The sequence below is a fragment of the Glossina fuscipes genome, unplaced genomic scaffold, assembly GCF_014805625.2.
Source record: "Glossina fuscipes isolate IAEA_lab_2018 unplaced genomic scaffold, Yale_Gfus_2 61, whole genome shotgun sequence".
Taxonomy (NCBI): Eukaryota; Metazoa; Arthropoda; class Insecta; order Diptera; family Glossinidae; genus Glossina; species Glossina fuscipes.
The window spans coordinates 5,042,118-5,066,654 of NW_023998433.1; the positions used below are offsets into that span (position 1 = coordinate 5,042,118).

Here is a 24,537-nt window from a genome sequence, read left to right on the forward strand (position 1 = left end):
GTACAACAATATCTATCCTTTAAGATTAAGTTACAATTTTATGTGAAGCAGGCCAAAAAAGATGAATAGGCAAAAAAACAACATAATTGTAGGACATTGATGAATTATGCCTGGCGCGTTGCAACTTTGAAGGGACAAACGGTCATATAATATAAATTTTAAGCATAGCCGACCCGATACGTAAACGAAGGCAAATTTGATGTCGGTGCCTGCATTTTTGTGGACCGGAGAATGTTTACAGCAGACGGACAGACGAACATGCTTAAATCGATGTAGAAGTTGATGCTGATCAAGAATATATATACTTTGGGGGATCTCTAATGCCTCCTTTTGGGCTTTCCAAACGTTTTGACAAAACGAATCCTTCTGTGATGGGTATGAAAAAATTAGATTTTGTGTTCATTACTAATATATTACAACAAATGTATCGATAAAAATCGCATCGGATATTTAAGCATGGTACTACTACAGCCGCTATACAAATCTGGAAAAAATGAAACACGTTCGACACAATCGGAAATTTGTAGTAAACTTTAATTTTCTTAATATTGCCGTTAATATAATTCACTTTTCATTAATTAAAGAGATCAATTTCTCCAGAAATGAATACTTTGGTTTATAATTTAGGAAATATGTACATATTTTACTGTTTTGACCGTTTGAAGAGTACAAGAAAAAATAGCGAATTTACTCAATTTTGTTATTAACTTATATATGCAATTTTTTTAGTGAAAATCACTTCCTACCTTATCTTGGCACCTTCATTGCCAGTGTTGAAAAGGTTGAATAAGGCTTCGCAATGTTTTAAAAAGACTTTTTAGTGCTTATTACACTATCGTTACAAATTAGTGCCGAAAAAGTTAGGGGTATTTTTTACGTCTTTTTTTTTAGTAATTGTTAGCAAACGCGATCTTTATTCTGGTGTAAGCTGTTTCGTAAGCAGATATTCATGTAAAGTGTTCCTCATATGGTTTTCTACATATATATCTCTAGTTCTCGTTCATATAAAATTTTTTACGGCTTTTCGAAAATTCTGAACTGTCAGACGGATGGACTGACGATTTATAAAGGAATTACATTTTACATATATATATATATATATATATATATATATATACATTATTTGTATATATATTATTGTGTGTAATATAATATATATTATTGTAATTATTTGTGTGCTCAAAGAATATAAATTTCAGAATATCAAAGAATTTTAAATTGAAATCTTTTTGTTAAGATATTTCAACGATGCATGATCGGCTTGAGACCTACGTCGTCTATGGCTGCATGTGTATAAAATAATCAATTATAGTATTTAGTGTATATTTAATGAAAAATAAGGAAGTCTTTCAACGTTCACCTATGTGTGTGTTTACATGATATGCACTAACCCACCCAAATTTCATAATCGTAAACAACCAATCAACCGAATCAGTATCAATAGTTTTAAGATAAAGAATTCTTTGTTAATAACAGATTTTTAATAATGTTCGATAAATACAAAACCAACAAACACAAAATAAGTGCATACTTTGTTGCATCATCGTAAAAAGTCTATATTTTTAATACAACATATATTCTGCCTGTGTCTATGAAAAATTATTTATTAAACAGATTTTAGAAATAGTTATAAACATATAGTTGAGAAATTTTGAAAAATAAAATAACAAAATTAATTACTTATGTTATATTCGCTTAGGGATTAATCTTTTTTGACGTTTTCAAATTGATTTCACATGTTTTTTTATTAGATGCGGAGAGTGGGTAAGTCGATCGGGATTTCCTTCGCACTGAAGTTCTAAGCAAATTTAAATATGACATTTGACAAGTACAAAACACTATAGTGAATCGCGGCCTACCATTAAATACCCTACAACGTTCTATAGTCCCATTCATATAAAAACTTGCTAAAAAAGGTAAAGGGAATAATCGAAGGTGGTCCCATCCGAACCATTTTCAATAGAGTTTGTGCTTGGACTAAGCAAGTCAGTGTATCAAATTTCATCAAAATATTTCAAATATAACGGTCTATGGTCTGAACAAAAAAAGCAAAGCTCGATGGACGAAGAGACAAGCTTAAATCGATTCACAATGCGATTCAAAACGTAATTCTGAATCGATCGGTACAATAAGACTTGGTTTCATCCCAAGTGCTTCTGTGTTGCATGCGCAAATCTTAATATATTTCTCACAAATAATTATATGCACAAATATGGGTTTGTTTATCCCATCCAAATATTAATGGTAAATTATTTTTGGTTTTGCAATATATTTTTATGTCTCTCCTTTTATCAAGCGCTTCCTTCTTCGTTCGTCATTACATGTGTTCCAATTATCTGAGGTTATCGCAGCAAGCAAATACAAAATAAATAATTAATTAACTCTATGTGCAATTATCACCATTCCAGTCTACGCTCCTGAATAGCGAACACTTCAATTTTCACTTCCTGTTTTATAAAAAATATATTTTCTATTTTAAAGAAAAATTGTATGCGTGGATTTGTTTCTAATCGAAAATGCCACACGGGGTGAGCTTTCCGATGAGGAGTGCGTGAAAATTGAAGGAATGAATATTGCTGATAAGAAAATAGCGAGCTAGCTCTATTCTACATCGCATTACGGCGTCAGGTTCTTTAAAAAAGACCCTGAAAACCATTTATATTTTTATGTGAAGATTACATAGAAAATAAGATATCGCTCGGTAATGCCAGCAAAACAGGTCATTCTGGCGCATTCCAGTCCAGTTTAATATCAAACTGATAATGAATCCATTTTTTCCGCCTTGAAATTTACCGCAAAAAAAATTGTAGCATTCCTTTTGAATCCTATTTCAAATCGTAAACGTCGTGCAACTTTGAAGGGACAAGCGGGCATATAATATAAACATTAAGCATAGTTGACACGGTACGTAAACGAAGGCAGATCATATTGTTTTAAGAATTTTTGAAAATCCGTGGGAGCATTACGCCTGCGGTTCCATGCCAGTGTTTCGCTGATCAGTAAGTTTGTGTAATTAATGCACATAAATTACGCTCTCTCTAATTCTCTAACTGCGCAGCTAAGCCAGATGAAAAGTAACGTCTTAATTACGACTTAAAGTAACTGGTTTTCAATTCGTTTCGTTAGGAGGCCTTTAGTGTAACGTTGAAACCATAAACACACAAGCATTCAAGGTGCTGTTCGCGAGAATTGTTTAGTATTAGTAGATATTTTTTTATACGTTTAAAAATTCTGATCCTAATATTATCGATATTAGCACCACGCTTGCATAAATTGTAACCAAACAAAATTAAATGGTATCCACTCGCACTCATGGACTATATTATAATTTCGACTTGAGACTTTTCGTAAAATATTTTGTAAATTTTTAGCGTGTACTACTCCCCCTCATAATAAAAACTTTTCGCTATAAAAATTAGTTTTTTCTTTTATTTTTTCACAATAAATTTAATTACTGAAATTGCGTAGTCGGTTAGTAAATTGTAAAGAATTTAAGAATTTGAGTATATATAGTAAATACATAATTATAAAAAATACTATAGACAAAACTGAGCTGTGAAAACTTAAATAAAAGCGAAAGAATTTATACTTGATGTAAACCAAACTTGCTTATATCCATCGCCAGTTTGGAATTAAAGGAACAAATCTTTAACAAATTATAAATATGAATACCGGAGAAATTTGCGATAAAATGGACTGCCGCCTATAAGAGTATATCACTGGAGAAATGATTGAGTTCGTAAATCACGACTTTAGTAGATAAAGAGGTAGACAACCGGATATGGCCCAAGCGATCGCACTATTCGCGCTCAACTCGAATATGCGGATCGTACAAGACTATGTATCAAATACCTTTTTCCATTTATTAAAAACATTAACAAAATTAATGGACCATGTGCAGTGGATATAATAAATGTGTTTGTATTTAGCAAGTTGCTGACGTAAGGATTGTATGAATTGCTTTTAATGAGTACGAAAGTAATTTTCATAGGGATACGGCTTTAGAGAGTAAAACATTAACATCCATGAATGGGTAGTTTTGTAGTAATTTGACATTGGAAGCAAAATCGTTTTGCAATATTTGATCACGTTGTATTCTGAAATGACAAATAATTTAGTTGTTCAGTTGAGCAATTTTTTTAATTATGTTAGTAAACCAACAAAATCATAGCACAGCAAATCTTTAAGAGAAATTGAAAGCGCTGTTCGTCTGAGAATACCGAGTCCCAAATCCGCACAACATCGGGTAGCGGAAACTCTTGTGAAAGTATTAACGAAATCCATCTATAAGGATTTAACCTAGACGTTATTTCATAAAAATGAAAAAATTCCAAACACACCTGAAGCTATAGTATTGCGGATGTAATTCTTGGCTTTTAAGGCGTTCATAGATTTGCAAATCCCGTTCTTGAAGCATTTGCGATAAACGTTTCATCATGTTTTTGATGCCGCCCTCTGAGTCATCGAGGGTTTTTATAAAAAAATCACGCATTTCAGCCATAAGAGCCGTAAAGCAAAAGAAACAATCGGCTTCAGCATGTTCTTTAATCGGTTAGTAAGAAATGCATGATAGTAAACACAAAAAAAATTTAATTACGAACAAAACCCACCTCTATAATCGGGGTCTGGATCGGATGCCATTACATAGTAAATAGGACCAATAATTTCATTCATGCCTTGAACGTAGCTTTGCCCAGGATTTAATTTTGCGTATAAAAATAAAATCCGTTGAACCACCTCCCAATGAGCTTCTTGGCCTTCCTCCATGGCCTCATAAGTTTCCTCGGAACGTTTTGTAATAAGATTTATCTATTTAGAAACGCACAATTAACATTAGCAGGGCTATCATAATTAGGTTTTGTATAGATGCGTAAGAAATACCTGCTACTTTGGGTTTATGAATGCATGCATTTGATGCAAAATTTTTAATTAATATATTTTTTATATATTCACGGCGATTAACTTTAACAATTTACGAGGAAAATCCCCTACCTTCGTTATTCCCAGTCCCTTACGTTCAACATTTGCTGCCTTCAGCACCGAAGGTACTACCCTTTGGTGCAGTCGGCGTTCACCGTTACTGTTGACTACAATGTCACACGGGTACTCTGTGGGCTGTTGGAAAAATGAAATGTCCGGGCACAAACGCCGTACATCTTTATCAATTTGTAGGAGGAATTCATTGTCATTGAAGAAGATATTCCATGCACTCTCAGCGCCCTCACTCAACGGATGATCATTCAAGCAGTCACTTTTTGCGTCCAACTTGTGATCTTCTTTTAATCCCGGCGGCAGTACGAGCTCTTCAATAAATTGTCTGTACAGAGCTCTCTTTTTAGTCAAAGTTTCTTTCCAACTTTCTCTATTCGTCCCCAAATAACCCAACAATAATTTCCAGCAATGCGGTCTTAAGCTTTTCACATCTGGTATGCCTGTTTATGTAGTAATAGCAGGAAGACATCCATTTAAACATGGTTTGACAATTAAAAAAAAAAAGAATAATTTTATTTAGTGTTATCCCTTTGACCGGTTTGCATGCAGATATATGTACACACCATTGAAGCACAATTGCCGTAAGTAACTTAGATCGATCTCATCTTCGGCCAGAGCATCTTCGAATTCTTTAACGCTTCAAATTCATCGTTCAAAATTAAATATATTAATATTATTTTTTTTTTTTTTAGTTTAATTAAAGAAAGTGCAGAAATTTTCTTTTATTACCCACCGTGCTTTAAAGACCGACATACTAATATCGTTCTAATGAAATCTTTTGTTGCTGCATTTCAATGAATAATGTAGCGAGGGTTACCAACTTCTTTTAGCGGATAATTTATGGGTATTTAATAGATTTAATCACACCTCTTCGGACTTATAACAAAATTTTTTAGATAGGCATTATGCTTTACCAACGTTAACAAGATAACGAAAAAGGCATTTACTTTAACCAGTTCTTTATGAGTTCTGAATTGAAGTAAATATTGAAAGAGATTAAAAAGTACATTTTTACGGATAAGGAGTGAACTAATGTTAATCAATTAAATTGAATTGAACGTCTAAGCAAATATACATATATGTTTGCAATCCCTTAGAGTATAAACTTCGTAAGCAAATAAAATTTTTTCCCCTTTTTTTTTAATTTCGGGATAGCAATTTCTTCGATCGTAACGTTTAGATCGTATAGAAAAATATGGTATCAATATATAAAATTTCAAGTACTTGTGATCCTAATAAGCGGATGTTAAGGGGCGAAATATTTAAGTTTGCTTAGAAAATTTTAACCGATTTCTTTTTTATTCTGAGAAAAAGGGAAAAGAAGATTTTGTTTTTTAATTTCTTAGATGAATCAATAGACACATCTTATTAGCTTTTGAAATTAACATAATGAGTTCTTATTTGGAGAGATAAGCAGACAGGCAAAATGAAGCAAATACATTCTTGTATTCACTTGTATGTTCGTATAAAGAGTATTAAAAGTTTTTCCGTGCCCCTTCGTTTCTTAGCTAAATTTTTGAGCTGTGATTTTAAATTGTTGGGAAAAGAGAAGAAACATTAATCAGCATAATTTATCGATCAGCATAATTTATCGTTGACGCTAGGTTTGGAGAAGACAGGTAAATGCCTGTAGTTCATTTGGAAGGCTAGATGCCAACTCAATATATATAAGCCTCTTATTCTAGATAAGCAGCCGAGATTGTATGTATGTACGTCAATTTATTAAAATCATGTTTACCACCTGAAAGCTTTTGTGCAAAAGAATATGTTTCGCTTCACATAAAACCTTTCTTTATTAAGTCCAAAGATTAGATAAATCGTTTCGCGAATATGTTTAAGACAATGGCATGATGATGAAGCAAAGGAGGCTTTTGAATTAAAGATCGAATGTTATTTTAGAGATTTAAGTTCAATTTAAAATTTTTCTATATAAACATAAATTTTCCAGAACTGTCTTGATCGAAGCACTGCAATATGTAAAAAGTTTTAATTGTTTTTTTTTTCTATTACTTGCTTGTAAAGATACAGATGATTCAAGGCTAAGCATGTATTAATATTTATTTATCAGAAACATTAGTATAGCCGATTGTGTGGTTAGAAGGTGAAGGCACCGCTGATGTCGGTGCGGGGGTATCGTAAAGCAAATAAAACCATTCTCTTTTATGTTTCATTACTTATATACATTACCGATCACGATACTTGCTCATCTGCCATTAAGAGATAAGATGATTTTCTCAAGCATTAAATTAATGAAAATCGATGCGATGCCAATGAATCAATAGACGTCATAAGACAAATTTTGAAAGCATCTGGATTTTCGTATGTAAGTAAATAGCTAGATGGCAATGTGGACAACGTATCAAAAAATATCGGAAGCTTTCATGTGGAGTTTTGGATGTAATATTACTATGGGATAAAAAAGATTACATTTTGTTTTTTAATCCATATGAGTGAAGTATTTGTTGATCATTGGTTAACTAAGACAAACCGGCTCTGCTGTATACAGATGATGAGCGCATTTCATTTAAGTACTGAAATTTCGTATTTATTTCAGTTTCTATCTATTTACTCAAAAAAGCACAATATACATTTATATATATATATAAAATTTGTATGTCTATAATTAAAAGCAAACAAAGAAACAAACAAATTTATTACTAAAGAAATATGATGGAAACTAAAATTTTTCATAAACATTTTTGAAATGTTTCTCAATTGAGAAACGTCTGCGAAAAGAAAGCGTCCGTGTACGGTGTATTGATTCGTGCGCCAAGTTCTACGAATATAAATATGATTAGAAGAATCGGTTACGCGTAGGACTATTACATTTTATTGCACGTTAATATATGAGAAAATTCTATATGGAAAAACGACCATCATTTTGGAAAGTGCCTGAATTTGGATTGGATAAGCAGCAGCAGGCAGTAACTGGTACAATTAAATCAGCCTTAATTAAAACGCATTTAAAACAACACAATCGTATACAAAAACATGTCCGCTTTAAAGATGGCTATGATAAGGAAATGAAAGTAAAAATAAGAAAAATAATTATTATTTCTTTTAAAAGCAAATTAAAAACGCCAGTTAATTCACTGTTTGTTGCTCGATCAGATTGCACGTATCACGCATAGTCTCTATAAACATTTATTACACAGTTTTAAATAATACGAGCTGATTCAATTTTGCTTTCAGTTTGTTTGTAAGTGTGGCAGTAGATTTAATTTGGCAAACGATATATGTGTGTATATAAAAAACACACGCAAAATACATGAACGCATTTTCTATACTACATCATTTTGGCCCAATTAAATCTGTTCGTGCTTGTTTTCTATAATAACGGTAATGTGCTGTAGCTGCTTTTCATTTATTAACTACAAAATTCGTACGTTACTTGGCCGAGCAAATGCTTTGCCAGTTAACGCAATTGGAATAAACGCAAACGCCTAACAACGTTCCCGTTCAATTAATACGATCGATTCGAATAACTTCAATAATCACTGATTTACTGCATTCATTGTAACGAGTATATTTAAGTAGGTAATCGCTCAACGGGAAATTTTATAAATTGTATACATATTCTTAAGCGACTTAGCCGTTGATTTCAATACTCAAAGCTTTTTATGAAGGAACTAAAAAACTTGGTCGGATTCTCATTGTCCGATAAAATTCGACAACCATTATAATCGGTTGAGAAGTTCGCAGTCACAACTAGCAAACATATCAAATTTGGATACTTTCGCTTACTTTGTGTTGTATTTACTAAATTATCTTTCCACTACATTTACGCTTTCCGTTACATGTTACTTCAGGTTTGAGTTATTCATAAGTTTGCCTATGGAAATCAGCATTTCTTTGAAAGGTCTGTTCTTACGGGAGGTTCACTTTCAAGATACCGTCAATAGTCATAGAAAATTGGGCGAATCATAGCTCATTCCGACTAATAAATGAGAGCTATGTGAATACCTACTCTTTGTTGTTTATTGGTAAGCTTCATTTCCCAATTGAAATGAAATTGAAAAGTCACCCTGTTATTAGGATCTCGCTAGTATACTACTTGACTGACTATATGGACACCGCATCTGATAGACTTAGATTTTGGCTATTGACACGGTTTAGTAAAACTGTGGGTGGATCTCCGAAATGACATAACCAAGCTCATACAGATGTATAGAAATTAGAATATCTGTTGCGAATACTCTTTTACATAGTATTAATGGATTTGGTTGCCATGCGAATGATTTGTTTGTTTTTACTGCAAGTCGATATCACACATTTAATTGACCTAGATCCGTTTTTGCAGCTTAGGTTTGTGATCCTTATAACGGTATTTTTGTAATGCATTCGTCATTTTGTTTCTATTGCAATAAAAATGTAGAACGGATATTAAATCCAAGTGAGGAGTATCTAAACTTCGGCGCATAATAAATTCAAAACAAATATAAAAAATTTCGTATTTGTTTGTTTAATTGTTTGCATGCTTGTCTGGCAGCAGGTAGTGTCGTTGTATTTTTTTTTTAGAAAAAGGAGAACAAAAGTAAAAGTTTGTTTCCAAGAATCTGTTCCCTTGCCTTTTTTTATTCTATATCCCACAAGCTAGAGACGGTATATAGTTGATTTACAACACACGTCGCTATTCGTTTAAAGAGCTCCTTACCCAATAAACAAGTGGTGGTAAAATAGCCGTCCTTTTGTGAGATAACGACCAACTAAATATATTCAGAACCATAAACTACTCAGATAACAAAACTAGTTAAAAACTGACTAAAACTCAAAAATATTGAAATTCTTTTCGATACCAATTTTAAAACACCCAAAAGGAGATATTGACCTTGAGGAATGAAATGGATTAACTGTGCAGGAAGGAATGTCCATCAAATGCTATACAAATAAAATTGATATATACTTAGGGCTATCGTTGCGATGTTCTGACTGACCAATAGTCACAAGAAAGAAGTGATGCTTTTTCTTCTTCTGGTTTTAATGGCTTTGTATTAATTTTGATATATCGAAGGAATAGTCACAATGAGATAGTTCTATATCAATTTCGTTATAAATCAAGATTGCTATGTCACGTAAAAACAAAATAGTGTTATATTTTGCGACTTGTGACGTCTCTGTTATGTCGTCCAGAATTATGGCCATTAATATTATAAACTTACTTATTGTTACTATTACAGTTAGTTCAGCTAGAGAAATGAATGCAAAGACTAAAGCACTAGCATCGGCTTTATTAAAAAGTTTACCGCACTTGAGATTAGCACCCATGACCATTGAGTTGTTTGTCGAGATCCGTATCGTACCAGGTTATTCAGATGGAAATAAACTAATCAATATTAAAAAAGTGAATAATGTGCACCATGTTTTAATTACTGGATTTTGATAGAGGCATGTTTATAGGCTTTATTTTAATTGTCTGATTTGGAATACTTCACTGAATACATTTAACTGATAAACTTCAAAATTCATAAAAATGAGGGCATTGTTGCAGATTCTTGTATAAAAATAAATTTATAATGTTTTCCTTAACCTTTTAATTATAATAACATTGAAAGAAAGAGAAAATATACGTCTTATAGCTTGCGGATTTAAAAACAAAGCTCCGACACCTTTTAATAAAATGTTATTGGCAGTTACACATGTTAATTTTAGGCATCACTCGTCGAATTTGCTCCAGAGATGGCGAAAGCTGTCAAGATTTTGCTTTCTACTTTTTTCCTTTTGCTTGCTGTTTGGATGACTATGATTAAATTGGTCTGTTAAATTTTTAAACCAAATTTTAGGTGCACATAGGGAAGAGTTGCTAAAATAATTATTCACCTTTTTTTTTGTTTTTAATGATCAGTCATTCAGGGGATGTCCCCTATTTGTATAGCACGGTGACGGCTAGAAAGAAGAAGAAGTAAAGAAAGGGTAGGGGAGATGGCCACAGACTCGTGACTCTATACCAAATTGGTAAGCGTTATGCCTTTATCTACTGAATACTCACTAAAGCTACGACTAAGGTAAACACTACCGCCCTGAGATTTGAATCCATCAAATTGGAAGGGTGTACAAGCCACGCTTCACGAATGGGTTGGTTGCATCCTCGGATTGCATCGGAAACAGCATCAATAATTAGTTGCTTGATTTTCATTATCGCATGTTGGGGTTTTCCATTTAATGTTTCGCTCAGTTGCATCGGTTATGCCGGTAAAAAAAAACTGTACTTGCTGTCACAAAAAAAAAGGATATATATTAACTACTTAGAATAGGGATTGTTGCCATAGTTACGACGTCATATGCATACTGAAGCGCAATGACTATACCGATTTTTTAAGATTTATCAAAGAAAGAAAGTTTTGTTGACTGATCTTTAAAAGATATTACATCATTTTGGTTTTCTCTTTGAGATTTACTTCAGTCCGATTAAATATGGGAAACTATGAGCCTGAAACGCTTTTCAACTAAAGTCTTAGCTCCTTACGCCGATTTCTTTAATGTGGTGAATTCCAACAACAGAGCCAATAAGTATCCACGTTCGGTCAGATGCATCAACAAAAGAGAGGTCAAACTTGTTGATGCCTGTTTTAATTAGTTTATATATGTCGTGATAGACATAATACAATCAATATTACATGCATGTCAGCATTTTATAGAAATTACTATTTTAGAAAATTTTCTTTAATATTTTCTGATAAATTTTTAAAGAAAATTCTCTCTCCACCTAGATTCGACTACTACTAAGTGGACACAGCTTTCCAATGGACAGAGACATGTTTTTGAAATCAGGCGTTGATTAAGTGCTGTTTAACATTGCGATGTTTCGAAATGCTTTTAACTAACCATTTTGTAATAGACCTCTTTGTTGAAACAAGTGTAGTGAATAGAAAGAAAATAGATTTTTCCTTTTGTTTTGTTTTTTTTTTCAAAGAAATTGCAACAAACACTTCTTTTATTCTTAGCGCTCTTGGCCAAAAAAATAAAAAAGAATAAGTAAGAAAATTATGTTCGGTCGTGACCGAACCTTTTATACTCATCGCCGTTGTCCTAAAAAAGACGAACCAAGTAGAAGAGCTAACGTTTCATGCGCTATAATTTGGAATTTGTGCGGCTGATTTTTTCTATTTTTAAAATGAAAGTTTGTGCCATATTGACGTATGGACGTTGTAGACGTGTCCTTTGCAATGTTCAGTTCACGTCCTTGCAAATTTGTAGGCGACATATTCATTTTCGCTAATAATGTTTACCATATATATTAGATACCTGCCCAAAGAGACAGATGGACAATTAACATGCTTAGTTACATTCCAAATTTGAAACTGGTCAAGAATTTATATACTTTATGAAGTTGTTGAATTGATTGTTTCCATGCCTTATAAAGGTATTGAAAAAAAATTTAATTTTGATGCACTATAATATTGATTATGCGTGGTATATTTTTTCCATTTTTGTGAAGGGCTACGCATCGCCCATGGAATATGTATTCAAATATCTGCTATAGTTTATGAGTAGTGAGCAAAAAAAACAATTTTTTATTTCTTTTGAAAAACAGAAGCGTTCTCAGTTTACGTGGTGCTGTGCGGGTGTGTTCGTGAACCGACTAGGCTCCTTTCTAATATTTGGGTGTAAGGAACTTCCAATGTTCCGCATAATTTGAAGGTGACCGCATCATTTTTGCGACCAGGAGAATGTTTACAACAGACATACATCGACGAACATGCTTAAATCTAACTAGAACTTGATGCTGATCAAGAATATATATAGTTTGTGGGATCTCTGATGCTTCCTTCTGCAAACGTTTTGACAACATGAATATACTCTCCATCCTTCGGTGATAGGTATAAAAACGGATTTTGAAATTAAAAAATTTGCAAGTAAGAGTAGACAGGGGTAGAATGAGAGTGTGTATGCGTGTATGCAGCTATATATACCGATACGTATATAGACATTCATATAAGTATGCTTATATGCACAATGTGGTGTAAGGAAGGAAGAAATAAATGAATACATCTTTAGCAAGCATCGAAAACCGAAAAATGATGAGATGATTGCAGATTTTTTATTGTTTTGTCGGTTTAGTGCTTTTCAAATTAGTGCTTAAGCAGCTTTCAATACGATCAAAACGTTTAACACTTTTCGTTTTTCGTTCCTAGAGAAACCACGCGAATAAAAATTCGCATTTTAGAATAGTAAAAAAATACAAACCACTTTTACGGCTCATTAAGGTTAAATTTTCAACTATTGTCGCTGTGTTTAAAAAGAAAATATAAAGCAAAACTGTAGCGAAACGAAACGATTTCTCCTGTTATTGGATGTGTGTGTTTGGTTATTATTAATTGTACGTGTGTGTGTGTGTGTGAAGCGAGAGATAGTGCTCTTAGCAATTAACGGAAGTAATCATGAGTCCAAAATTGCATGAATTCGTCGTTATTTTAAACCGTGACGGTCAATGTACCCCCTGGGGCATACGTCTGGTCGGTGGCAATGATTTGGATACGCCACTGATTATCACCCGGGTAAATTTCTTTTTTTGTCTTTCGTGAATATGATGATGTTGTTAATGACATTGTACATGCATTTAAGGATGCCTATATGTCTTTCCTAAAAATTTGTACAATAATAATAATAGTAAAGTGTTTATTACACAACATGATATTCAGTTAGTGATTAGTATTTCATTTCAAAAAATATTATATAGTTTCCACTCGTTTTATTTTAGATCATTTAAAAACTTTTATTTTATTTCACGTACTCCGTGGTTTTTCATATTTTTTTCAATCCACTCTGCTATGTCACTCTGCTATTAACAACGTTTACGTACTTGGGAGTTAGATGATAGAAATTCATTTGTTTACATTATAATTTACTAACAGCTTCCGTTTAATCGGATAGTCGTTTATGACTTATAGTAAAGTTGTGCCATGGGATGCGTTATGTTTACATAGCATGCTACGATTTGCGTAGAAACATCCATTCCATATTTGTTTGAAATAACCCAAATTGAGGCACATTGTTCTTTCCTGTTGGACAGGAATAAGTTTAAGAAATTCTTGGAAATTCTAAGAAGCACAAATATCTTTAAATAGTTTTGATATGAACGCATTTAACCATTCATTCTCGTTGTCTTCGTCTAACTGTCTGAATGTCAGTGAAATTATCAATTGATTTTTCAACAATTTCGACGTACTACTTTATGTAGATTCCTATAGAAATATAGGTGACATTTTTATGTGCGTCTACCTCCCTGGATAGCGTTGTACATACGAAACTTAGTCCTCATACAAAGACAACAGACTTCTTATAATATAAATTAAAGATTTCTAATACGTACTACAACAAACTGAATTTAATTGATCAACTGGGAAGGAAGGAGGAATTGTCATAGCACGAAAACATGCGATTGTTTGTGCTTTAGCGAGTATCGCATATACAAAAATATTTAGAGGACTGCATAATATAAAAATAGGTTTCACAGATCACATGACATTTTATATCAATTAATTTTCGATCTTCAAAAAAACAGTTATTAAGCACGTATTGTTTAAAATTTGTTGGTTTTTTTTTGGTATAAAAAGGCTTTTAAATACCTGTAATCACTTTTTTCCTACGTGCTCTAGTTTTCGACATACCTATGACAAATACCTATTTCTGTTAAAACGGATCATTTTGATTCTCAATTTTGTCGACTTTTCACAGCCGTGGAAAAGAAGATAGGATCCAAATGTTTGTCAGGATCACATTCATACTCAGTCCGGAAATGATCCTGATGTTCCAATTGATTTCCAATTTAATTCTCATTTATCCGATCAAGGAAAAATAGGGGATGAAAATCATCCCTTTTAGTATAAATAGTTGTATGCAAAACGTTGGTAGTTCAAGTGTTAATGATTTAAAGCTTTTGATCGGTGCATGGATTCACCCAAAGCTAGAAAAAAAATCTATAATTTCTCCTGTGTATCGCCTAAGAATGGTTTTTAAGCCTTAAGTTTCTGTAATATATTCCCTCTTTCATGATGGAAAATATCATTTAAACTGAGTCCACTATTGCCAATAAGTCCCAGACAAACAAACAAAACAGCTTATGTGAATATGTGTGTTTTTAGTTTACACCATATATTTGTGAGATGATGACAAGCCATATATAACGTGATCACCTCATAGGACATAGATCGATTGAAAGTATCTTTACATGACCGAAATCGAATGTATTATATTTTCCCTGATTTTACTTATCATTTAACCAGTAATATATTCTAAGTTCATGTATTATGTCAAATGAAACCTTCTTGTGTGTAGCCCGCAAGGCGAATAACATAGTATACATGAAGTTTAGTTAGTATTGAATAAAAATAGATGCTTGATAGGCGCATATATAGACGTCCGTTTAATAGTTTAAATTACAATTACACTTTCAAAATATTCTTTTTTGATTGTTGTCCGATCCATCTTTATCATTTTATTTATAAGAAATGATCTCTCCACTACGTTAAAATAATAACTTAAATAAGGCAGCTAGCTTGTGATTATTACTAGTTATATTTGTTACGTAAGAGAATGCTTATGCCTGGGAGATCAAATGTTTTTTTTTTTTTTTTAAATAAGAAGATTATGTCCGCCTTAAGGCAGTTCTTTGATACTCGATATCTTAGGTCAGTATATAAAAGCTGCCAAGTATGTCGCCGCTTGTGTATATCGGTTATCCAATCGAGAGCATTTTTGCGTTAAATTTTTAACAAATAGATATATCAAATTCTAGATCAGAATCGGGTAAATTTTGTAAGCGGCAACCTTTTACTATTCATAGACTCATAGGCTTTTTAGTGCACGGCGATTCAATCTCAGTTTGTGGCGCCCAACTGAGCATACGTACGCTAAACTTTAGCTTTTCATTTCAATATTTTGCTACGAAATCTTGAGATTGCCAAAACCAAGCGACAACCAATTAGCTGAAGGGACATATAGGACTTCATTGATTTGAATTGCTACACGCTAATCGTAGTGTCTCAAGCATATTTCTAATTATTACAAATAAGAGACGATATCTGATGGTACGTGGTGGTATCCCGGGGTGCAAGCTAGAAGTGGCTTAAGCCAAATGTAAGCGCTCGAATTTTTCTTTTGGCTGTTATTTTTCTAATTTTTTTACTGCAAAGGGTTTTATTATCATTATTATTATTATTGTTATTATTTTTTCTATTTTTTTTTACTGCAAGGACTTTTATAATCAATTTGTTGCTCTGTTATTGTTATTGTTTTAGTGTAGATGGTTGTGTTCACGTTTTATATATCTATATATATTTGGTATTGCAATATTTAAAAGTTTTTTTAACTTGTTCACACTAGTCGTTAGCCAAGTTTCATTATCAAAACAAATTGTAAAAAAAAAAAAACGAAAAAAAAGATATGAAGAAAACATCTATTGCACTAAAAAGTGCATAAGTGAAATGTATAATAAAATATATAAACAATTATCTCCCACATCCCGTTATACTTTCCATCAATCGCTTTGGCACAGCATCTGAAAAGAGAAAAAAAAAAAATGAAAATGAAAATAAAAAATACTTAAGAAAGTTTTTCAGATAAGAGAGAATTGGCATTCTTGGCACGGTGCTTGTGATATAGGGAATATTTGGATCAAATTTTAGATCAATATTCCTTATATGCTACAAGTTATGGCTTTTCGTCGATTGTGGACGTGTTTGTAGAAAGGTAACGCCTTTTGTTTTTTTCAAAATTTAGTTTCGATACTATTTACACCTAGATTTAAATTAATAGCTGCTATGAATATTAAAAAAAAGTTTTTTACTCTGTCTACTGTAGTCGTGGCTAGAAATGGAATTTGGCTTATTTTCAAACATGAGCAATTCAAATATATCTCAATGGTTGGAAAGTAAAACATTACTAAATCGGTTTAGAATCTTACGCAAATTGAAAATATATATAACATAATATAAAATAAATAAATAAATATATATATATATATATATATATAATGAGTACTACTGGGCGATGTGAACCAAAGTAGAAATGCATTATTTCCACTCTTTGATGGTGGGTATAAAAATAAAACCAAAAAAATTCTATTGTAAATTACGTCGTTCGTTCAAAAATGATAAATTGCATTGAAAGCTAGAAAAAAAGACTTCTTACACATTCAAACTTACTTCTTACATGCATATGATTTAAATGTAGGAAAAAATGTAAACAAATGTGTTTAAGAAACTATTCCGTTTGTGCATGTAAACATCAAAATATTTCCTAACAAATGTTTATTTCTAGCTATGTTATATTATTATATATTTATTTGATAAGCGCGATCTTTTGAACTTTGATAAAAAGGAAATAATGAAATAGGAAATCATAGAAGATTCAGAGGCATGCTCTGACTGTAAGGCAACGTTTTGTATCATCCCCAAAATAAGTCATATTTCAAAATAATGATGAATTTTAAGCGAAGTATAAAGAAAAAAAATTTATGTTGTAATCATTTCGATTGGAAGCAAAGGTTATGAAATTTTGAAAACATTTAATGAAATGTCGTCACGTACGACGGCCTATTTGTTTACCTCTCACACTATTGTTAGCCATAAATGGAACTATCTAGACTCAATGCATCTACCTTTAGTGATTCCAAGGCTTTAAGCAAAATGCATAACTCTCACATTTAAAGCTTAGCTGACATTCTGAGCAGTTGGGTGGACACCATAAAAATCAATTCATTGGAAAATCAATTCAAAAATAGGCGTGATATTTTCACAAACTTTTAATTCCAATTGAAATAATTTATAAAAGTTGGATATTCGCCTGATCTTAAATCTTTTGGGAAATATATGTACCAAGGTCTAGAATCAGAAAGTTACAGTTCTTTTTTTAACAAGTTTGTTTTCCGATCAGGCGAACGATATTCACTTTTCTAATGAAGTTTCCCATAGTCTTCCTTAAGTTGTTTTCTATGAAACTTCTATCAATTAATTAGAGTTTATTTATGTGGTAGACATGGTTTTAGATAGGTCGCAGATGATTTCATATTTATTTTGAAGCTATATAATCTAAATATTAGTTCTCGTTCTAAATCTTTGAGGACTATTAGCGGATAACATGCAGAGCGGCGTATGTACCAGATTATATGAAATCGATTGGGAATTTCATATTATTTAAGATTACGTGCTCTATATAATACAAACTTGTAACAAATATTTCTGTGGACGACAAACGGAAGGCCAAGTCTAGCAGTCTCAATGTTGACTTTTTTGTAACCTCACTCCTGATACCGAGCCGATCGGGGAACACTTTTACCTAAGAGAAATAGCATGTAAAAAAGACGTATTCTTAGACATACTTACTATTTACATTTTTTTTATTATTTTTAGCCGTATAAATGCATCAATGATACGGATTACTCAAATTGACAATTAGTCAAAATCCGTTCTTTTAATAAAACTGTAGAGTAATTTTCTTTCACGATAACACACATAGGAGAGCAAAGCTTGATGTCTACATCTAACCTAAGAGGAGTTGCGTTAGGCTTCCGGCATGAATGGTCGAGAAATAACTAGTCGAACGAAAGGATTAGTATATTGCCAAGCGTCACTCTATAGCGAATCTGTTCCTCCTTTTGTTTTCATTGCAGACTTTTGCCTCAAATGCAGCAGCCTGATATCGCCTATTTACAACGAAAGAAGATATTGTTTGTAGCAATTTTTTACTTTACTTTTGTAACACTTTTACGTTAAGAAATTTTAATTAGAAATTTTTCTTAAATTAAAAATTTCGAAAATGGAAAATATTACAAGATATCGAATATAATCTAATTGATTTTCTTATCGCTAATAACAAAAAGGAAAGTTTTCATTAATTTATAAAAGTGACACATGTTTTAATCGATTTAGTGTTTTTTATACCTACCGACTGTAAAATTGGGGTATGCTCATTTTATTTTTTTCCAAAATATAAGTACCACCCAAAAAGGAAGCTTGAGAGACCATGTAGAGTATATGTATATTCTTGATCAGCATGAAATTCTGAATTGATTTCGCCATGTCCGTCCGCCTTTAAGACTATCTGTCTGCGTGGTGTGTGTTGTTAATACTCTCCTGGTCGGAAAAATGAAGATATCGAATTTAAATTTGGCAAAAACATTGGAATTTTCTGCACGTAGGTTGGTATTGAAAACTGGCCAAATCGGTCGCAGCAAAAATGCGCAGTGGACCATAAACCGAACGCAAGTTCGCTTTTTTTAAAAACAATTTTTTAATTTTTGCTCTTTGCTGGGCAATTATAGAAGTTAGAGGAACGAAATTTTCTACATTTACTTTACAAAGCATCCTACTCCTTATGTCCAAAAATGGAAAACGTAACTCGTGCCGACACAAAATTACAAGTCATTAGACTTTGTTTTTTTGCACATTTTTGAGGTTTTATGCTTATTTATCATAGCGCAAACAAGACCGAATGTTGAAAACTACTTTTGTACATTCCTTAAATGAAAATATATTATCTGCCTAGAAATGGGTTCATATTAAAATGAATAAGGTATACACCGCGATTAAGTGTTTCTTAATAATACCAGGTATCAACTGAAAGAACTTGCAGAGTAGAATGCGAATAACATAGTGGTGAGTATACGAAACTCGGCCCAGGCCGGATATAACTTTCTTACTTGTTGTGATTATTTTCATTCAGCACAAATCATTTTCGTTATAATAAACACTATTACATCACATCTGAAACAGTGCAATGGATTTTGAAAATATTTTTAATTACAAAAATATCATTCATTTAACTAGGGAGGCCGTATATTCTGTGCTTACGCTCAACATTTTACATGAATAACACGCCTTTTCTCGCGGTTATCGTAAACATATTATATATGTCAAGATTTCGTATGCTTTTAGGTTTTAAGTGGGAAAATTCATTTTTGCCCGTAATGATTATTGTAAACACTAGAGCGAGACTTCACCTCTTTGTAAAGTAGAAAAGAGTCGTCTTCAAAAAATTATTAATTGCAAATCCAAAGTATTTATTACAAACATGCCATTCCAATTAAATGCATTTAATCATTTTCTTCGTCATACTTCCGTAAGGTTTCTTACCCTGCTATCTTTGGCCATAAAAGTTGCTCGAGTCGTTTCTAAAAAGATAAGGGCAACTAAGGGTTCCTGTTATTTAAAAGGTTTTGTAGCCGTCGGAACGAAGATTTTTCGAGATTTTTAATTGTCAATTATGTTTCGAGTCCATTCGAAACTTGTGTGGAGTTGCGAACAGTATTTTGTTGCTTCAATCACACGGTTAGATGCAGAGCTTCTCACATTATCAGCAAACTTTCAAATCGCATCCAATAGAGGATGTGAATATTTTCAGGTGTAATAAAGTCGCATGGGCAGCTTAATAGTTAATCGACCATTACGTTTTTAACATTAGAACTACTTACATTTCGCATGCACCTGTCTACAACAAAAGGAATCAATATTAGCGGCATATTAATCAGTAATAAGTTCTAAATAATAGTTTTTGCCGCATAGGCGTACGAGCATAAGCGTATCCTTTGAAAGGTTTGGCTCATTTCATTTTCGCTAACGGGAAAATGTTCATCCCAGATAATACACAGTTGGACAGACGGAGAGAAGAATCGGCTTAGATGCATTCCAAATTTGAAACTCGCCAAGAATTTATATACTTTATAGGATTTTTGAAATTTATTTCTGTGCGTTATAAAGATATTCAAAAAAAAATTGAATGTTGATATACTGTTATATTGGGTAGGCGGGGCCCTTCTTGGCGTTGCAAACGTGAGACAAATATTTCCCTTTGAAAAACAGGTTGGATTGGCTTACTAATGGATCTGCAATGAATAAAAAATATGTTGTTATTTTCATTTGCTTACTTAAGATAATTTTGGGTATTCAGTGTTTGCCTAAAGGTGAATGTGACCTTCTTCCTTCTTCTTCTTTTTCTTGCTCTTCTTGTTAATTGTTTAATGATTTCTCATAATTAATAAATAACAGAATACGCATAATTACGCATAATTAAACGCCATGGCCTGAATAAAAATTGCAAACAAATGTCTATCAGCGAGATACTGATGCAAGCAAAATAATAATTGAAAATCTGAAAATTTGTATGTGATTTCATTGATTTATAAGGCTTTTAATTAATTTATTTATTTTTAATAGGTACAAGTGGGCACACCGGCCTATGGTGAGGTGTTGCGGGGTGATATCATCGCAAAAATTGGTGAATATGATGCTCGCGATCTTAGTCACGCTGATGCTCAGACGCTATTTCGTACAGCCGGCAATGAAATACGAATTGTCGTACGCAGGTAAAAAATATATAAAAAATATATCATATAAACGACGCTATTTTGGTTGTTAAAAATTAGTTAATATTAATAAAACTTTATTGTCAATTCTTTGTTGCTTAGGGATAATAAGATTGCCTACACTCAGGGTTTAAGTGGAGACAATTCCGTTGCGAGTCCAGCGTTACTTTCTACAAGTCCCGAACAAAATGCTCCACATAGGTAGGCAATAGGTTTTGCAGTTGCTTGTACTGATATTCCAATGAATTTATTCAAAATTCCATATGATCTAGATCACCATCACCATTTTTAAATGGACCTGGTCATTATGAGCGTGCTCTACAGGTACCTGTAGATACATTGCCTCATACAGTATTTCCAAAACTGAATCCGACCGGCGGTTATGTTCCACCGGCTGAAGGCGGCAGTTTCTCCCCAATGCCAACACGTGATCATCAGCAGGAAGTTGCTGAAGAGCAAGCGACCATTGTTAATCAAGTGAGTGTGTAAAAGCTTCTCTTATACAACATGCGCTACAAAATTTTTCAACTCACTCTATTTTTTATAACTAAATTCTTGTAAACGACAAGCTCTTTTTTTTTAACAATAAATTGGGTTTCAACTCCTGGCCACTTTGCCTGACCAAAACTGTCATTAAAATTTATTTTTCACTTGTATTTGGTTGCCTTTTTTTTTTCGTTTAACATTGAGTAGGAATGTATCAAATTTAATAAATGTTTGCTATTAAGAATATTTTCGTCGTCGTAACTGGAGTTTTAAAGTTTTCCGCTTTGGTTCAGTCGTTACGCGATATTTGTAAAATGTGTGTGCAAACCTTCTCTTGAATTGATTGTTTTTACCTTAAGAGTGGATTTCTACTGTTAGGATAAAATTTTACAACTTTACTTCTACTGGTCTATTTATCTTACTAACCCCTTCCTCCTAGAAGTATGCTTCTTCTTCTGGCATGTCTTTCGATTCAACAATTTTGTAATTAAAGAAAAAAATTTGAAAATGATTTTTATATCCACAACTGATATTGCCAAAACAGGTGCAACGCCCACAAAGAAGCATCAGAGACCCCACAAAGTATACATAAATTCTTCATCAGCATCCAATCCTAAGCCGATTTAAGCACGTCCGTCTGTGCGATGAATCTGTCGACTTCAAATTTGGCGGAACAGTGGAAGTTCTTACGCGCAGGTTTGTATTAAAAATTGACCAAAACGATTCGAAGGACACGCCCACAGCATCACCTAAACTAAGAACACTTGTGTATTTCAAAAGGAATAAAACACGCCTACAATGTCTACACGCCAATATGACAAATACTTTTATTTTGACAGTAGAAAAAATCAGGCTGCCCACTCCATATTATAGAGTATGAAAATGTAGTTCTTTTGTCTTTTTCATCCTTTTTAGGATAACGGTGATGGGTATAAAAGATTCGTTTACAACCTTATTTTTTCTTTTCACATATTTTTTAGGTTTTCCAATTCAGCACATTATCACTTAGTTGGCAAATTTCTTTAAATCAATGATGTGAGACGAGCAAAAAATGCACAATTTTTCAATTAGTATCCTTCGCTTTCAATCATAAATTTGATAGAAGTATTTGTGAACAATTTTCAAAATATTTGTACTCGTCTACACAAACATATACGATTGCATTTAATTCAAGGACAAAATCAAAAACAAGAAAAAATATAATGACGAAAACTAACCGGCTAACTATGTGATCTATATCTGAAGGTTAGCACTTTCATATCGCAATTAAAGACATCCCTAATAAATGTTTGTTGTATTTACGAAAGTTTATTAAAAGTTTCCTTTTTTCATATTTGCTGTTGCTTTTACATTCGCTAAGTTTTCTTATGGTGGCACACGCCTACTTATACTATACGTATTAAAATGTTTAATTTCTCTTCTTAATTCTCACAGCCTTGAAATTTCGAACAACTACAGTACATGACAAAATTGACTAACAATTTTAAGCTACTCATGAATACGTAAATTGCTGAGACAAAACTTTGTTAGAAACGAAACGACAAGACGTTACTATCACCTTTCCCGCTAGTGACCATATACACACTATTCAAATGTGTAGAAATTTTTAAAAATAAAACGTAATAAAAAAATAAATGACGCACATGAAAATAAAATAAATAGTTCGTATAACGTCGTCAAAAGCCAAGAGATAATATCATCATTGACTACGGTAGAGGTGAACACCTTCAAAAAGTGCAGGAATATCAACAGCAATGAAAATCAAACAACAATCAAACAAAATCGACAATCACTTTAATTACAAATTTTAAGCGCTTATTAACAATGAGAGATTATTTCTACCCTCTACCGAAAAATGAAAAACTCTGTTTATAACAAGCAAGCGTACTCACAATATAGTACCCATATATGTATTAACCAATATAATATAGAAATGACGCCTGCCTTTAAAATCGATCTAGGTTTATCTGTGCGCCTGTCTGTTTTGTATTCTTGTATTCGAGATATTGTGATGAAACGCAACAACAAACAGCGATGTGTTTTGGCCTATGGATGCACATATTCGGATCGGACCACCTTATGTATTTAGCGAAGTGATTTAAATATTTAATGATGGGTCATAGTATATTATAAGGTTTTTACTTGTTTTCAATTCAATTACTTGTTCATTCCAAATGTACAAATTATTTGCGATAATAACTCACTATCACTATTCGCCGTAATAGGATCACTATTTGGGCTTAAGGTGAACTTTAACTTCTTCAAAAACAATCACATAAGAATTATATTATTAACAGTAGACACAATTTTGTAGCGAAATTTTTGCAATTCTTTTTGTACTAATACATTTATCGAATAAGTATAAGTGAAAATTGAAATTTTCGCGTCAGATGAAGTAAGAATAATTGCATATGTATTTCTTATCCATTACTTTCCTTTTCTATATAAGTTATGCGAAATCCACAAATATGTTGATTAAATCAATTAAGGCTTTGATCGATTTTACAAATACACTGTAGCAACATTTACAAACGGTTTGTGGTAGAAATTTACAGTAATCTTTTGCGTAGGTAGACGTACTATGATAATGCAATGAGCAGAATACCTTCCTTTGATTTCATTGTCTCTTCTCTTATTAACTAACTTTACTTTTTTTCTTCATTCCTCTAAGCCAATCCTCGATCAATTACAATTTTCCCATAATTTTTAACTTACTTTATTCTCGTGCAGAAACTATTTAGAACGACAATCAAATTATG

At 32.5% G+C, this 24,537-nt stretch overlaps 2 protein-coding genes and 1 long non-coding RNA gene across 11 annotated transcripts in view; 1 reads left to right on the forward strand and 2 right to left on the reverse strand.

The window, feature by feature from the left end:
• Positions 1 to 3,898: 3,898 nt before the first annotated feature.
• LOC119637833 (TBC1 domain family member 13) lies at positions 3,899 to 5,793 on the reverse strand. Of its 2 annotated transcripts, XM_038034187.1 has the most exons (8): positions 5,726 to 5,793; positions 5,556 to 5,629; positions 4,993 to 5,432; positions 4,882 to 4,884; positions 4,611 to 4,809; positions 4,341 to 4,542; positions 4,162 to 4,284; positions 3,899 to 4,097 (listed from the first exon to the last, which is right to left on the reverse strand). In XM_038034187.1, exons 1-8 carry the CDS (start codon positions 5,743 to 5,745, stop codon positions 3,986 to 3,988), a joined length of 1,173 nt encoding a protein of 390 aa, XP_037890115.1. In that variant the 5' UTR covers positions 5,746 to 5,793; the 3' UTR covers positions 3,899 to 3,985. The 2 variants fall into 2 exon arrangements, with proteins under 2 accessions (XP_037890115.1, XP_037890116.1); XM_038034188.1 differs by lacking the exon at positions 4,882 to 4,884.
• Positions 5,794 to 7,838: 2,045 nt separating this feature from the next.
• LOC119638013 (LIM domain-binding protein 3) overlaps positions 7,839 to 24,537 on the forward strand; it is a 31,303-nt gene continuing 14,604 nt past the window's right edge. For 6 of the 8 annotated variants that reach the window (XM_038034536.1, XM_038034537.1, XM_038034538.1 and 3 more), the window contains exons 1-4: positions 7,839 to 8,021; positions 21,144 to 21,292; positions 21,395 to 21,493; positions 21,565 to 21,769. In XM_038034536.1, the coding sequence (XP_037890464.1) occupies positions 7,839 to 8,021; positions 21,144 to 21,292; positions 21,395 to 21,493; positions 21,565 to 21,769 (636 nt within the window). Of the gene's footprint in view, positions 8,022 to 13,202; positions 13,488 to 21,143; positions 21,293 to 21,394; positions 21,494 to 21,564; positions 21,770 to 24,537 lie in introns of those variants that run through there. The other 2 variants (XM_038034539.1, XM_038034540.1) reach the window with 1 other exon arrangement.
• LOC119638014 lies at positions 17,938 to 19,584 on the reverse strand. The gene is made up of 2 exons (XR_005247369.1): positions 18,877 to 19,584; positions 17,938 to 18,634 (listed from the first exon to the last, which is right to left on the reverse strand). It is a non-coding gene; the product is annotated as an uncharacterized LOC119638014 (long non-coding RNA).